The sequence below is a fragment of the Bufo bufo genome, chromosome 2 (genome assembly GCF_905171765.1).
Source record: "Bufo bufo chromosome 2, aBufBuf1.1, whole genome shotgun sequence".
NCBI lineage: Eukaryota > Metazoa > Chordata > Amphibia > Anura > Bufonidae > Bufo > Bufo bufo.
In genome coordinates, this window is record NC_053390.1 from 567087901 (window position 1) to 567104525 (window position 16625).

Below are 16625 nucleotides of genomic sequence, written 5' to 3' on the forward strand. Positions count from 1 at the left end.
CATGATTAGATTTCATTGTGGTGGAGATGCACGGTAACTGCTGTATGTGTTTGCTTTGCTTTATTTTATACCATGTTTGTGGAGGCCCCTTTGGATTTCTACCGCCACATTTTGACCTAATTAGCTGTCAGACACTAGCGATCTGCTAGTGTCTGCTGTACCTAACCATGCTATTGTAATTCCTTTCTCTGCAGCGGTTACCCTAAAAAACGTACTTTTATTGGTATGCAAATGAGCCTCTAGGTGCTATGGGGGCGTCTTTTCAGCACCTAGAGGCTTCGTCCACTCCGTCCACATTTCTGCCGCTCAGCGCGCTCCAGCCCGCCCCTCTGCTCTAGATTGACAGCCTACTTCTCTCCATCTCGGCGGAATTCTCGCGCCTGCGTCGTGTGCTTCTGTATTCGGCACAGGCGCAGTGACTGTCTCCCTGCGCCGGCATCTTCACTGCGCCTGCGCCGATTACGGCGCAGGGAGCAGTCCAACAGTCACTGCGCCTGCGCGGAATACAGAAGCACACGGCGCAGGCGCGAGTAGGCTGTCAATCTAGAGCAGAGGGGCGGGCTGGAGCGCGCTGGGCGGCAGAAATGGAGAGTGGACGGAGCCTCTAGGTGCTGAAAAGACGCCCCGATAGCACCTAGAGGCTCATTTGCATACCAATAAAAGTACGTTTTTTAGGGTAACCGCTGCAGAGAAAGGGATTACAATAGCATGGTTAGGTACAGCAGACACTAGCAGATCGCTAGTGTCTGACAGCTAATTAGGTCAAAATGAGGTGGTAGAAACCCTTTAAAGAAGGCAAAAAAAAAACGCTCTTCAAAGCTAGGCTATAATGTATGTAAATGTGAGAACTGTAGATGTTCAATAAATGAAACATTTACAAATACCAATAAATCAGTGGTGCAATAAAGAGTCGTGTGCTGTGCACAAGTAATAGTATCACAGTCAGGGGCAGACTGGCCACCATAGAGCCTACTGAGAGACTACTGGTGGCCGCATGTGCCCTCCTGACTACTGAATTCAACTGTATTGCCATCCTGAGGCATCTGTAGTAGGAGGACAGAATGTGGCAGCTTCTGAGGAGGTATTTTGTGATGCACTCTGGTATTTGGCTCTGCTGATGCAGTATACTATGCAGCAATATGGTATTATTACTTATTTGTGTTGGGACTGCCTTCTATCAGTTTGGATGCGTCTACAACATGGGGTCACTATTTGTTTTTTTTCCAGGAAGACTTTAAGTTCCCAGCCCAGCACTGATTGCAGTGTCCAAAAAACACCACTCCAGAATACAAAAAAATTACAACCATGTATCACTAATACAATATTATTCTACAGTGCAGAGTTAACAGGGCCACATAGTTCATAAATAATGTCACCATAAAATGCCAAAATAGAACTTGGCAGTACTGTACAGTGTCCATAAAATGGTATCATACAGAATGTCAAAATAAAAGTGCCCTACTGTCATGATCAGGGGTCAAGTAACCCTCACAAGTATTTGCCAGACAACAAGATCCAGAGAAAGCCAAAGGAACCACAACATAGAAGGACAGCAGATTTCAAAGCTGAGCAAGCTGATCAGTGTGTGTGTGTGTGTGTGGGGGGGGGAACTGGACTGCTACCTCTTGGGACCAGGATACAGGATCACAAACAAAGCCACATAGCCAGGAACCCATGTAAATAAGGATACAGGGAGCAAAGTGAATATAGACAGATCAGAACTTAATCAGAGAAATACTAGCATGCCTGGAACTCATGCGGAACAGGGAACATGGCGTTCTCCGACAGCCAGTACACAAGAGAGCATGCAGCCAGCCTACATGGCAGTAAGTTCACAGTGAACAGCGCTGTGACGCTTACACTGTCCATGCCCCGGGTTTCCATCAATAATGGTCCTGGGAATAATATGAAGCTCCATTATGAAGATATACTATATTAGGGAATTCCATAACTAGATCCCAAATATAATGTCATAAAATTCATACCAATTACAAGATTCCATTAATAACCATGCATATTGCATAGATACTGCAATTATATATGACATAATGAACAGTTCTAGAGTGTAAAATGTCTTCCACTAGAGGTGGTTAATGAAGTAGGTCTCAAGGACATTAACTCTGGAAGTTTAGAATCTCACATTTCAGTATTGGACAGTCTCCCAATGCAGTACATGCTTCGATGAGATATAAGGAGATTAGACTGTGTCCATAAACCAATTCATTGTGAAGAATGCATCTGTACTACACAGTCACATGAAAATAATACGTTTTGGCAGCACTGCCACTTGAATAATAATTTGCCGCATTGATCTAGTCCAACAAAAATAGCCAAGCATATAATTCTGTTACTGAACATGAAGAAGTAGGGAGAATACAGTTTATTCAACAGAGATATGCGTACAGAGAGAGTTCATTGGGTTCATGTAGTTGCTGAGACATTTAGTTAAAGGAACAGATGGAACTGAGACATACCGTATGGAAGACAATCAGGAGATTTGTTTTATGTATCTTACAGCGATATAACAAATGTATATTAATTCTATGGTTCATATGACAAAGGAAAGAGACCATTATATACATTATATTCACCTATTCGGCCAAATCTGCAAAGAAGTCACAGGGACGCCATTTACAGAGCGCTCCAGCTGCTATTGGACGTGATTCCAATAATAACTCCCTATTGGCAAAATGCCATGTTAAACTCATACAGTATACAGTTCTTTCAGGACTGAGCAGTTTGGGAATGTGACCTGAAGACTTAAACATGTGACTGCATCAGTGACCCATCTCAGGCAGTGATTGGCTGAACAATTACATTTGCGTGTCAAAGGGGGCTTGAAAGTAGAAATTGACAGAGGACCCTGGAGGTGTCAGAACCAGAGTGGAGGCGGTTCAGTGAGGTTGGTACTCTGCTTTCTTTTTTTAAAATATTTTTAAGCCACTATAAACCTTAAATAACAAATTCCGTCGAAACAACCCCTTTGTTAATCCAGGCGCAATGCCTTGTAGGTCTAACTCAGCTGAATGTAATGATGTCTTTCACTTTAGAGATTTGTTGCTTCATTCTGGAGACAAAGTACTTTTAATCCCTATGCAAATGAGTAGCTAAGTGCAACAAGGGTGGGTCCAAGCCACCCTGTGCACTTTTATTCTTCCGCTTAATCTGTCAGCCTCCCTCCCTCTCCTTCTTGATTGACAGGCCACGCAAGATGACTATACAGTGCCCTGGTCTTGTAGATCAAGATGGAAAGGGACAGTCAGAGAAAGCACATTACCTTCAGCTAAGCTTACCCTACAAGGCAACTAGTAATACATTCACAAAGTCAGAGAAATAAATAAAAATGAATGATCCCTCCCAAGCAGTAGGCAACAGGTCCAATGCATAATCCAGAAAATAAAAATGAGGCAGCACTCCAAGTAATATGAAGATGGGTGGTGGACCCTCTCTATCTGTCTATCTATCTATCTATCTATCTATCTATCTATCTATCTATCTATCAATCTATCTATCTCTGTCTGTCTGTCTGTCTGTCTGTCTATCTGTCTGTCTATCTATCTATCTATCTATCTATCTATCTATCTATCTATCTATCTGTCTGTCTGTCTGTCTGTCTGTCTGTCTATCTATCTGTCTGTCTGTCTGTCTGTCTGTCTGTCTATCTATCTATCTATCTATCAATCTGTGATTGTTTTATTGAGAAAAGTCTTTAAAATGTTCTATTTGGAGAATTCTCAAAGAAGATTTTTTGGCCATTTATCAAAGATTGACATTTCAGCAGGGGTCTTTTATATCGCTGCACCGCCAGAGGATGCGCCTTATTTATGATGAAGTGCACACGCCTTGTCATAAATGAAGCACATCCTCCAGCAGTCCATAGGCCTAGATTCGGCTCGTAGCCAGAAATACTACTTGCGTCTATTTGGCAAACGTCTGGTATACAAGGGTATAGCAAATGACACTATGTAATAAAAAATTCAATGGAACGGGAAATAATGTTCCAAAATTTTGAAAGCAATGTGAAAGAAAACATTCAAGGTGAAAACTGTAAACATGTATTCATCATAATCCATATATACTGTAGGCTACACTTTGAAACTAAAATGTAATTCTATAAATTACAAAGACTGCTTTTGAGATGTGAGGCTTTCAGCTCATCAGCCTAGTCAGTCTGGTCAAAAGACATACTTTAATCAACAAGTGCAATGTGTCAAAGACTGGGAAGGTGAACCATGGTACAAATTAAGTTCAAACATATTTCTCTCAGATTCCTCAGTTCCCATGGACACATGACATCAAATGTTTATGTCTTTCTTTTATTCCCTTTGCACGTTTGATTTGTCTGAATTTATTTTCTTTTTTTCATCTTGTGAATCATGACTCCTCTTTGTGACTGATGAAATCAGGGGTGGACTGGGAACTTAAAGTGGCCCTGGAAAATAAGCTAAAAGTGGCCCCATGTTGTAGGCAGATCCCGATTGACAGAAGGCGGGACAACAGAAGTAGGAGGGGCCAGCAGTACCTTAGTGCAGCACAAAATATTGCCTCAGAAGAACCAAATACTACAATGCAGCATAAAATACTAAAAACTACTGTCCGCATTGCATTGGTGATGGTGATGAATTCAGAAGGGCGCCTATGGATGCTGGACAGGGACTTAAGTATGCGATGCTCCTAGCATTAATTAGTGCAGTAAACATTAGCTGGTGGCCATGAGGAGGGCTTGGGCGGCCCGCTGGACATCAGCCAACTGGGAAATTTCTGCGTCAGGTTTATGGCCAGTCCGCCCCTGGACGAAATCCTAAACTGTTATCAATGAACAAAACATCATGGGACTAAAACATTAAAAGAGTTATTCATCTTCAGGGACCTTTTGGTCAGAACCTCCTCACGTCACTTGTGGAACGAGCATACTTAACTCCTTTCCACCGATGAGTTCCAACTCCCTCGTTCCCCTGTGCTGCTGCTGCTTCCTGTTTGACTGGGTTACGTGGCCACTGCAGACAATGAGTTTCCACACCGGTGAAGTGTTCCCCATGAATCACATCACATGACATATGGGAGACACCTGATCGCTCCAGGCAGTTATTGGTTGCAACTGCCATGTGACCACCATCAAACAGAAAGCTTGCCAGCATTGTCCAGAGAGTGTCAGTTGCAGTAAGGGTCCATTCACATGTCCGCAATTCTGTTCCGCATTTTGCGGAACGGAATTGCGGACCCACTCATTTCTATGGGGCCGCACGATGTGTGGCCCTTATCCGGAAATGTGGACCTGCACTTCCGGGTCCGCATTTCCGTTCCTGGAAAAAATAGAACATGCACTATTGTTGTCCGCAATTGCGGACAAGAATAGGCATATTCTATTAGTACCCGCGGTTTGTGGGCCGCAAAATGCGGAACGCACATTGCCGATGTCCGTTTTTTCTGGATCCGCGGATCCGCAAAACACACACGGTTGTGTGAATGGACCCTTAGGAGGGAGGAAAAGGAGCCAAAACCCATCTGCAGGAAGCAGGTAAGTATGCTTCCCTTCACAGGTCCAGCGACATGGGGGCCGACAAAGATGGCTAACCCCTTTAAAAGTATAATATTATATATAATGTTATGTATAATGTTACTGTTTATCATTTATTACCAGTATTGATCTGCAACCTGTTGTTCTCTACCTTTGGTGAAACTACAACTCCCAGCATGTCATAGTTCAACTACAGCTAGAGAGCCACAAATTGTAGACCAAAAAAGTATATACTTTTATGGTACAGTTTATGCTTTATCAGGGTACTGGCTTATCTCTTAGGAAAAACAATGATCAGCTGAAAAAAAATCAAGTGCTTCTACTTTCCCTTGTAGTAGTAGTTTGGGAATATAGAAATATAGAAATTAAAATGTTGTTATTGGACCAGGAAAAAAGCCCCTTAAACTTAAATAAACTTTGCCATTGTGGTAACCAATCATATTGTAGCTTTCATTTTACCAGAGCAGTTTAAGAAATGAAAGCTTTACTGTGATTGGTTGCTGCTTGAAACAGAGAGTTTTACTTTTAGATAGTTTTGAAAAATGAGCCATAGTGTGTATAGACAAAGCTTTGCCCCATCTTGTGACATCTGGGTAACGTAAACATGGTGACTCTTTGCTTTTGTTCTCTGTTCATATAATCATACTTGTTCAATAAACTACCTGCACATCATCACATCCCAAAAATGATATTAGTTATTGAATTAAGTTAGGGTTGGGTTCTCAGCTTGACTGTTCCAGCAAGAAAATATGGACACAGTGCAGTCAATAGTAAAGCATACTTGCCAATTCTCCCAGAAGCCTTCCAAAAATAAGGGAGAACATCCAGACTCCTGAAAGGGTTGGCAAATCTCCAGGTATCGCCAAGGCCGTACTGGGAACTTAAAGTGACTCTTGAAAAAAAAACTAAAAGTGACCCCATGTCTTAGGTGTGTCCAAATTTAGAGAAGGCTGAGAAACACAAGTAGACAGAGCCAACAAAAGTAGGCAGGGACAAAAGAAGTAGGGAGGGCCAGCAATACCTTAGTGCTGCACAAAAGACCACCCCAGCAGAACCAAATACCACAGTGCAGCACAAAAGACCACCCCAGCAGAACAAAATACCATAGTGCAACGCAAAATACCGCTCCAGCAGAACCAAATACCATAGTGCAGCACAAAATACTGCTCCAGCAGAACAAAATACTTCAGTGCAGTACAACATACTATTCCAGAAGAACCAAGTACTAAAGTGGTGCACAAAATTAATGATGAGAGCATCAGATCATTATGTACAAGGCTGGCAGCTGTAAGGAGGGCTCAGTAGGTCCAAAGTTCCTTGTAGGGTCTATGGGCAGTCCACCCTTGGGTACCGCAGAAGACTCCTAGCACCTCCTGGAAATTTACCCCCTAGCTTTATGTGTCTGTAAAGGAGGCATGACCTACAAATTGGGACAGTTTCTCCGGGGTGGCTTGGCCAAAAAGTTGGCAAGTATGAGTTAAATTGAAGGCTATGACTGACTAGCAAGGTCTTTCATGTCCACATCAAAGGCACAGATTTGCTTTTCTTTGGAGAATAGACCACCAGTGTTGCTACAATGATTTTTGGATTAGCAAGACATTTGAGCATAGGTATTTACCTCATGTTCTCTTTCCTGTGCACTGTCACATACATTTCATAAACTCTTCCCTGAGGAACGGCCCCAGCAGGAATCAACAAGCTCACTCCTAAAGAATAAAAAGATAAAAGAAACAAATAGAGTAATCAATTAAATAATAGGGAATGATACATGTAAGGGGGAGACAGGCAATTTATGTTTCAAGCTCGCATTTATGTTTCCATAAAAAGAACTCATTTTATAGGGCAATATTGGATTTAAGTCCTCAAAGCCAAGACGAGAAATGTTGCTATGGCAATTGTAGTCTTACATATGACTCTCAAAAGCAAAATAATTGGCATAAGGTGAAATGGTAGGAAAAGGCTATAAAGGAAATATATTTTTTTCTTTTACAGACATGAACATTCACTCTTGAGGCCTCTTGCACATGAACGTATTTTCATTCCATTCCCGTTCCATTTTTTTTGCAGACCGTATACGGAGCCATTAATTTCAATAGATCCGCAGAAGAAACGGAAGGTGCTCCGTGTGCATTCCGTTTCCGTATTTCCGTTCTGCAAAAAAATAGAACATGTCCTATTATTGTCCCCATTACGGACAAGGATAGTACAGTTCTATGAAGAGTCAGCTGTTGCATTCTGCAAACTACGGAATGCACACATATGTCATCCGTATTTTTTGCGGATTTGTTTTTTGTGGACCGCTTGGCTTATTTATAAGTCAATGCAAGCTAGTTCCGAAGATTTAACACTGTGTGAGGTAAGGTTTATACTTCCAGAAGGCACATTTGTGAAGTTTAATCTTGGCTGAATTTTTTTTTTTTGGTGGCTTTCCATGTAGATTATAGCCTAAAGTTGTTGTTAAGCCTGTAGCTGTCATCCTGATTCCCATATTGTCTCTCTGGACACTTTCCAGAGTCCCCCCATACACATACACATTCAGTTCAGCCGAACAAACGTGTATTCAATGGGGAGATGGGAGAAAGCCGCTGCCAAACTCTTCTGGCGGAGCTTATCTCCTGGTAGAACAAAAGAATGGGACAAAAATATTCACTTTACCCGATCCTGCTCTTCATCTGTTGGGGAGAATCAGGAGCTCCACGCACACATTAGACTATGGGCTGAACCTGTTGTTCCTGGCGGGTTTGGCTGACAATAAATTAATGTGTATGACGACCTTAACTCTGAAACAAGCTCATGGTGGGGTGCCTATAGCAAAGATATATTTAGTGGGTGGCAAAATGGCAACTCAAAGCACTGATTTCCAACAGGAACCCAGAAGTCAGGAACTCCAAATGCAAATTAAAACTAGTCAGTATAATTCAGAGGTATATGGTGGTATTATTTGGTAATTAAACCAGAATATTATGTGGGAACTATACTACTACTATCCTACTGTGTGCAGTACTATGTGGCCTCCTGAAGAGTATTATTTGAATACTGCATATTCTTTGGACATTATGTATAGTAGTTGTTGTGGGCTGTATATACGAGAATTATTTTGGTACTAAATAATGGTGTAGCTGTATTAGGTAGGCTGAAATTAAGTAAAAAGCCTAAAAATAAGGAGGGGTTTCCTTCTTTGTTTCATGGAAGGGGCGATTTTTTTCTATAAAACTCACCCTGCTCATAGCCTACATACATATTATATCAGTGATGGATCTAATAAAATAGAGCTTCCAACATTCATCAAATGATACATTTTTAGGTGAATAGTATACAGATAGCACTTACCTGATTATGCACTACTGTATTCACATGAGATATGAATATTTAGCTTAGCATAGTACTAACCATAGCATAGTAACACCTAATCCTAATTCAAAACTGTTTAGTGTGCATACATTGATTTTTAGGGAATATCTTCCATTTTTTATGTGTAGTTGTTTTCATCACTGTCATCCATGGTTGGTAGGTTACATTTCCTTGCCTACCTGAGTTGGGAATGATCAGATGTCCACCTAGTGAGTTGAATGTGCCAAAGGCAGTACATGAAGGGTCTGTTTGCCTTGCAAGACTTTGGTTTTTCATATTAAGGGTGTCATTTTCCAGCAAGGAATGTGTAATTTGAGGAGATAGTTTTGACGCATAGTCCGACAAATCATCTTGAGGTGTTACTGCACCAGAGGAGTTGTACACTTTGATTTTCAAATTAGGAAGAGGGTCAAGGAGAGGAGAATTGGTCATTGGGATCTTGTCAGAGACATCATGTAGAGCATAAACAGGCCCTCTGTACATAGCTGCTGCAGATGTGAGGTCTGGAGGAATTGCCAGGAGATCTGAAGACAAAAACAAAATCATGATGAGAGGCTTAAAATGTTTATGTAAAAATGATCTCAGCGTGGAAATATATCATTACACCTTTCCAGATCTAAAATATATATATATATGGGTGTACCTAGTCTTTCTGCTGCCTGAGGCGAAAACTGAAATGGCGCCCCTCCCCCCCAATACCAATTTCTTAACCTAACCTCTTCCCTCCAGCTCTACTGTTAAAGACATACTTGGAAAACATTACATACAGCACTACAAAACATACAGAGAAATACAGCACCAGATACTGTGCTTCCCAAACAGATGATCCTCCTTCTGCTGCCCCCTTCTTGCCCCTACCTGGTGCTGCCTGAGGCAATTGCCTCAACTCACCTCATTCGTGGTGCGCCCATATATATATATATATATATATATATATATATATATATACAGTACAGACCAACAGTTTGGACACACCTTCTCATTCAAAGAGTTTTCTTTATTTTCATGACTATGAAGGCATCAAAACTATGAATTAACACATGTGGAATTATATACATAACAAACAAGTGTGAAACAACTGAAAATATGTCATATTCTAGGTTCTTCAAAGTAGCCACCTTTTGCTTTGATTACTGCTTTGCACACTCTTGGCATTCTCTTGATGAGCTTCAAGAGGTAGTCCCCTGAAATGGTCTTCCAACAGTCTTGAAGGAGTTACCAGAGATGCTTAGCACTTGTTGGCCCTTTTGCCTTCACTCTGCGGTCCAGCTCACCCCAAACCATCTTGATTGGGTTCAGGTCCGGTGACTGTGGAGGCCAGGTCATCTGGCGCAGCACCCCATCACTCTCCTTCATGGTCAAATAGCCCTTACTTTCAAAGTTTTCCCAATTTTTCGGCTGACTGACTGACCTTCATTTCTTAAAGTAATGATGGCCACTCGTTTTTCTTTACTTAGCTGTTTTTTTCTTGTCATAATACAAATTCTAACAGTCTATTCAGTAGGACTATCAGCTGTGTATCCACCTGACTTCTCCTCAACGCCACTGATAAGGCAAGAAATCCCACTTATTAAACCTGACAGGGCACACCTGTGAAGTGAAAACCATTTCAGGGGACTACCTCTTGAAGCTCATCAAGAGAATGCCAAGAGTGTGCAAAGCAGTAATCAAAGCAAAAGGTGGCTACTTTGAAGAACCTAGAATATGACATATTTTCAGTTGTTTCACACTTGTTTGTTATGTATATAATTCCACATGTGTTAATTCATAGTTTTGATGCCTTCAGTGTGAATCTACAATTTTCATAATCATGAAAATAAAGAAGACTCTTTGAATGAGAAGGTGTGTCCAAACTTTTGGTCTGTACTGTATATATATATATATATATATATATACATTTCGTAACATGAAAGCTGAACTATAATCACTAGAGGACAAACTCCTGGAAGTGGAGGAAACTACATTTCCAATTATTTTCCAAAAATGTTCCTTTTTATTCAGTTTGTCCAGACGGATAAATGAATACACACAGTATAGTCCAATATAACAGTACGAAAGCAGTAGGCAAGAGATTGGTTTCCAATAGAACATAGAGTCTAGTAAATATGTTTTCAATCAAAGCTACAAGGAATGTGTTGATATGTAAGAAAGCTCTCCCTAGCACCCTAGTAGTGTCTATCGTATATATTGAGCCTGTGCCCATGAAGGTATGCCCTCCTATGCCTATGTAAACCATATGTGCTTCATGGTTGGGCACAAGACGCATCTCTCTCCTGCAGTGCCAGTTATGTAGGAAAGAAGTAATGTAAAAAAAATGGAGTAGCTATAGAGAATACAGCTCTGTTGGTGTCTAGTAAACATATGTTATTTGGATTGGAACCAGCACATTGAATTAAGCATTTTCTGATAGTGTGCACTATGGGAGAGAAACCCGTCAGTAAGATTTAGTACTTGCTGTTCATCTTCAATTTACAGTGCTTCCCCTGAAAGCCATTATGTGATGAGGAAACTTAATTTGCTTATTAAACCTTTCACAAATGAAGCACATGACATTTACGAATGTTCTTCTTCGCAGTCTTATGTTTTTCCTGCGTGATGGCACATGTGGCACATATTCACATTTCATCTATTCTGACTCGACATTACAGAGCTATTTGCTTTCCATACAAACAAACTCCTGGAGGAGTGATGCAGAAGATGTACAGTAATAGTCGCTGGCTGTTCTACTCTTTGACGATGACATATTCCCACAAACAAGATACAAAAGTGTGCTCGGAGAAGAAACAAATATTTCTTATTCAAATTTTGGACCAAATTGATTGTTCTGTCAGATGTGAGAGAAATCTCGCTGTCAATTCTGACACAACCGGAGTCAATTTAGTGACACATTGCAGGAAGGCAGCATGGCAGCTTGAGACAACACCAATAATTTTCACAAACATTCTCTTCAAAGCCTTCCGCTCGGCCTACTTTATAGAAGAAAACTGGCAACTTAACTGTCAGATATAATTTCTAGTCGTCTATGCCATGTGTGTACATATAGCAATCATCTTAGCTCATAGTGCTGCCACACAAGCCCTACAGATGAGGCCGGTACAACATATGGACACATACATAATAACTGGTTTTTAAAGATCCTTTTCTTAAACCACTTGCGGACTTCTCACAGACCATATGTGGGCAGCTTCTGAACATCCTTGCAGAGACATTGTGCATCTTCGGCTGTCAGTGGCAGCTGGGCTCCCTGTTAAGCAGGCAAAGATGGTTTTACCGCCCCTGCCTTCCCTGCCTCTGCTATACACAGTGCTCAGCGGTGTACATAGATCAGGAAGCAGTGGCTATCAACTGTGCCTCACGTAGATCGAAACCCCAAATACCACAATAACTACTTCCACCCTAGGTCGAACAGTGGCAGTTGTGTGTATATTTGGAGACTTTTGGATTTGCTCAATCGTCGGGCAATTGGCAGCAGTATTACACGGCAAGATGATCGCCAATGAGCGTTCATACAAACGTAGAGCAAACATAGAAATTAGTAACAAACAGAAACTGGAAGATATCTTACTAAGGGATCTTGCACACGACTGTATGTATTTTGCGGTCTGCAAAACACGGATCTGCAAAAAATACAGATGATGTCCGTGTGCATTCCATATTTTGAGAAACGGAACAGCTGGCCCCTAATACAACCGTGCTATCCTTGTCCACCATAATAGGACATACGGAAATGGAATGCAACACAGAGTAACTTCAGTTTTTTTTGCGGACCCATTGAAATGAATGGGACCGCATACGGTCTGCAAAAAAAATGGAAGGGACACAGAAAGAAAATACATTTGTGTGCATGAGCCCTAATGCAGGAAATAAAAATGGAGAAAAAATGCGTGACAGTGGGACAACTGTCGGATCGCAGGAGCACTCACCTTGTCTCGCAGCTTTAATGTTAACTGCTTGGAATCCACCATTCAGTGCAGAAGTGTCAATGATGTCAGACTCGAAGCCTCGATGGTTCTTTCGATAGACAAATAATGCTACGGTGACAGAGATGGCGAGGCACACGATCACAGCGATGACAATGCCAACATACAGGGCGACATTGTCCGAGCTTGGAGCGGCTGGAAGAGGCAATAATACCGGTGTTACCGAAAGGAAATCGGTTTCTAAACTACTAATGTGACTGAACACTTCAATATGTAAGTATAGAATTAGATGGATGATGTCTAACCTACATGTACATTCTCACCCGTCCAATATGCAGCCATTACAAACCAGAGATTGTCTATGGAACTGTATTAAGGCAATATGTTTTTGCTTTTATTATTTATATTATTTAATTATAATATTTCTTTTTTTATTGATTTTATTTCATTAACCCACTGATATAATTCAAAGCATAGTTAGGGAGTAGGGACCATAGGCTATAGACTGTAAATCATTAATTTGCCTTTAGTTTAGAGGATCACATTAAGGCTTCATGTACACGGCCGTTGTTTTGGTCCGCATCCGAGCCGCAGTTTTGGCGGCTCGGATGAGGACCCATTTACTTCAATGGCTCCGCAAAAGATGCGGACAGCACTCCGCCATCCGCCATGGTCGTGTGCATGTAGCCAAAAGCAGGAAGGTTCCTGCCTTAATGATAATACATTAGGGTATTGCATACTACATAAAGATGCCTACAAGCTGGAAACTGGTGTTTGAATAACTATGCATCAATCTGATTTACACCATAGCAATAAAGAGGTTGATCAGTATTAAAAGGTTTCTGTCACCAGAATTAACCTTATTAAACTAGCTGACATTAGCGATGTGCTAATGTCAGCTGAACCTAAACAGCCTATTCCTACTTTTATCTATGCCCCCGTTACGCCAGAAGTCCAACTTTAATAATATGCTAATTAGCCTCTAGGAGCAGGGGGGCGTTATTCCTGCTCCTAGAGGCTCCGTTCTCCCACCTTAGTCCCCTCCCTCCAAATCCTGATTGACAGAGCCAGGCAGCGCTCGCATCTGTCTGCCAGCCCTGTGCTCTGGTGAAATCTTGCAGCCTGCCAGCGTCTTTCCCTCACCGCGCCTGTGCCGAATACTGAACGGTGCGAGATTTCCTTTCCCCAGCGCACAGGGCTGGCAGACAGATGCGAGCGCTGCCTGACCTTGTCAATCAGGGCTTGGAGGGAGGGGACAAAGGTGACATTAGCTGACATTAGTACATCGCTAATGTCAGCTAGCTTAATAGGGTACAATCTGGTGACAGAAACCTTTTAAAGAAAAAAAAAAAACTTGTCTTTTTCCTGAAAACAGTGTCACACTAGTCCACAGGCTGAGTCTGGCATTGCAGTGGGAGCCACAGTTAATGGACATGTGGGAGGCTGCTTCGTAGAAAAAAGTGTGACCCTTTTTCTAAGTCTAGAAAATCCTTTTTTTCATTTATTCTTTTTAGCGCTGCTCAGAATTTCATTGGTGAGTGAACCTACAGTACCTACAATTTCTAGAAGTTTTCTGGGTGCTTCAGAAAATAGAAATGGGAATAAGCAACTGTTGTACTAACAAAGGGGAGCCCTATAAACTTGTGAATCCCCGCTTCATGGCAGCTTGCAGTATAAATGACCATAATAATATCTCTGCAAAACGATGAGAAATATGTGGAAATATCTACTGAAAGGGGGAAACTCTGTGTCATGAGAAGTATCTGCAGCAGGGTTTCTCAGCAGAGTAGATTCCATTGTCCAGGATATATTACAGATTATAAGACGGCAGTTACATATTAAACCGTATAAATTGGGGCGTGCGCATGGAGGGGGGCTGATGGGATAGGGCTTTATTTCATGCAGACGCCAGCAGTGTTATATAGTAAACCTGGTTGACAACTGACAGGCGTCTGACAATGAAAACAGCATAAACCTGGCAGAGCTATTGAGAGCAGTACGCTCTATACAATCCAAAACACGAACAATGATTTTCAATGGGACAGAACATATGACACAAGTAGCATTAATGCGATAGGGAGCGAGAAGATGGCCAGTGCTTAGGAAAAGCCATCTGAGCTGCATTATAAAGCTGGTTTATGACCGTGCCTTGGAGAATATTATGAGAGGGCCATTGCTCTGCATTCCCTTCCAAAACGAATCCAATGCAAATGGCAGCTGGCACGTTCTAGATCCATGTGTTGATACATTTAAAAACCTTCTCGAATTTCAGCCTATTGTAATCTAGCTGATTTCTGCTGTGGAAACTCCTGCAGAGAAGGTCGATATATCGCTGCTGAACTATGCAAAACGGAAGGGAGGTGGTCATTGTGAGGACGACTTCAACAAATTCTGAATGAACTAGAAAAAGTTGAGGATTCCGGTCTTTAGTCTGCGTCCTCTAATGTCAGACACACCACGACTATTCAGAGGAGCGCGCTTTTTAAGAATTGCGGCCAGAACTGGAATCAGCACCAGCTAGAAGCTGCCATAGATCCCAGCTATTATTTATAGAAGTTTTTTTGAAATATTGGAACACTTAGTAGATCTCTGATTGTCCACATAAGGGGTAATATAAGTACAAAGAATATCTGAACCATCACTCTCCAAGTTACTGCATGTGACCTGTAACTTCTCCTGATGTGTCTGTTTTAGTAGCTACATGCATTCTCCATGTAAGATTTCTGGAACATCTTTTCAGATAACTCTATGTTGTTTCATTCCCCTACTATTCCTACTAGATATTTATGAATGAATTGCCAGCAGTCTGTAATAAAGATTCATCTTGCTGTTTACAGTTGGGGGCGAGTCTCTGCACAGTCTGATGTTGTCCAACCAATTCTGCCAGTGTCAGACTGCGCAAGGACACACCGCCAACCTGTAACACCCAGATAGAAATGTTTTCATAAACTTCTAGTAGGAATAATATCAGAATGGCACAACATAGGGGCACTCAGGATTATGCCTAGTGCAGTGCTCTATGACTTGAGTCTGCGCAATCATGATTTAAAGAGAAAATTCCCTTTTCATAAATTGCCCATACAGCAAATCAGCTGTACCTGGAGTCTTCATGTGAAGAGGACCTGTCAGGTTTACTGAGATATCTGTCTTAGTAAATTATTCTGTTCATCTGTTATCCCTCCTGAAAATGCATAAATAAATCGACAGCTGCTTGGCAAATGGCTTTGTCCTTATCTAGATAAGGAGAATCCACATTTCTGACCACCATGGAGGTCAACAAAGTATACAGTCAGGTCCATAAATATTGGGACATCGACACAATTCTAATATTTACGGCTCTATACACCACCACAATGGATTAGAAATGAAACAAACAAGATGTGCTTTAACTGCAGACTGCCAGCTTTAATTTGAGGGTATTTACATCCAAATCAGGTGAATGGTGTAGGAATTACAACAGTTTGCATATGTGCCTCCCACTTGCTAAGGGACCAAAAGTAATGGGACAATTGGCTTCTCAGCTGTTCCATGGCCAGGTGTGTGTTATTCCCTCATTATTCCAATTACAATGAGCAGATAAAAGGTCCAGAGTTTATTTCAAGTGTGCTATTTGCATTTGGAATCTGTTGCTGTCAACTCTCATGATGAGATCCAAAGAGCTGTCACTATCAGTGAAGCAAGCCCTCATTAGGTTGAAAAAACAAAACAAACTCATCAGAGAGATATCAAAAACATTAGGCATGGCCAAAACAACAGTTTGGAACATTCTTAAAAAGAAGGAACGCAGCGGTGAGCTTAGCAACACCAAAAGACCCGGAAGACCACGGAAAACAACT

General features: G+C 41.5%; 1 protein-coding gene across 2 annotated transcripts in view; it reads right to left on the reverse strand.

Moving 5' to 3' along the window:
* The window catches only part of UNC5C (unc-5 netrin receptor C), a 386735-nt gene that overhangs the window by 30203 nt on the left and 339907 nt on the right, over positions 1-16625 (reverse strand). For both annotated transcript variants that reach the window (XM_040418177.1, XM_040418176.1), the window contains 3 exons: positions 12793-12984; positions 9049-9393; positions 7137-7224 (listed from right to left, as the gene is read on the reverse strand). In XM_040418177.1, coding sequence (XP_040274111.1) covers positions 7137-7224; positions 9049-9393; positions 12793-12984 — 625 coding nt within the window. The remainder of the gene's footprint in view (positions 1-7136; positions 7225-9048; positions 9394-12792; positions 12985-16625) is intronic.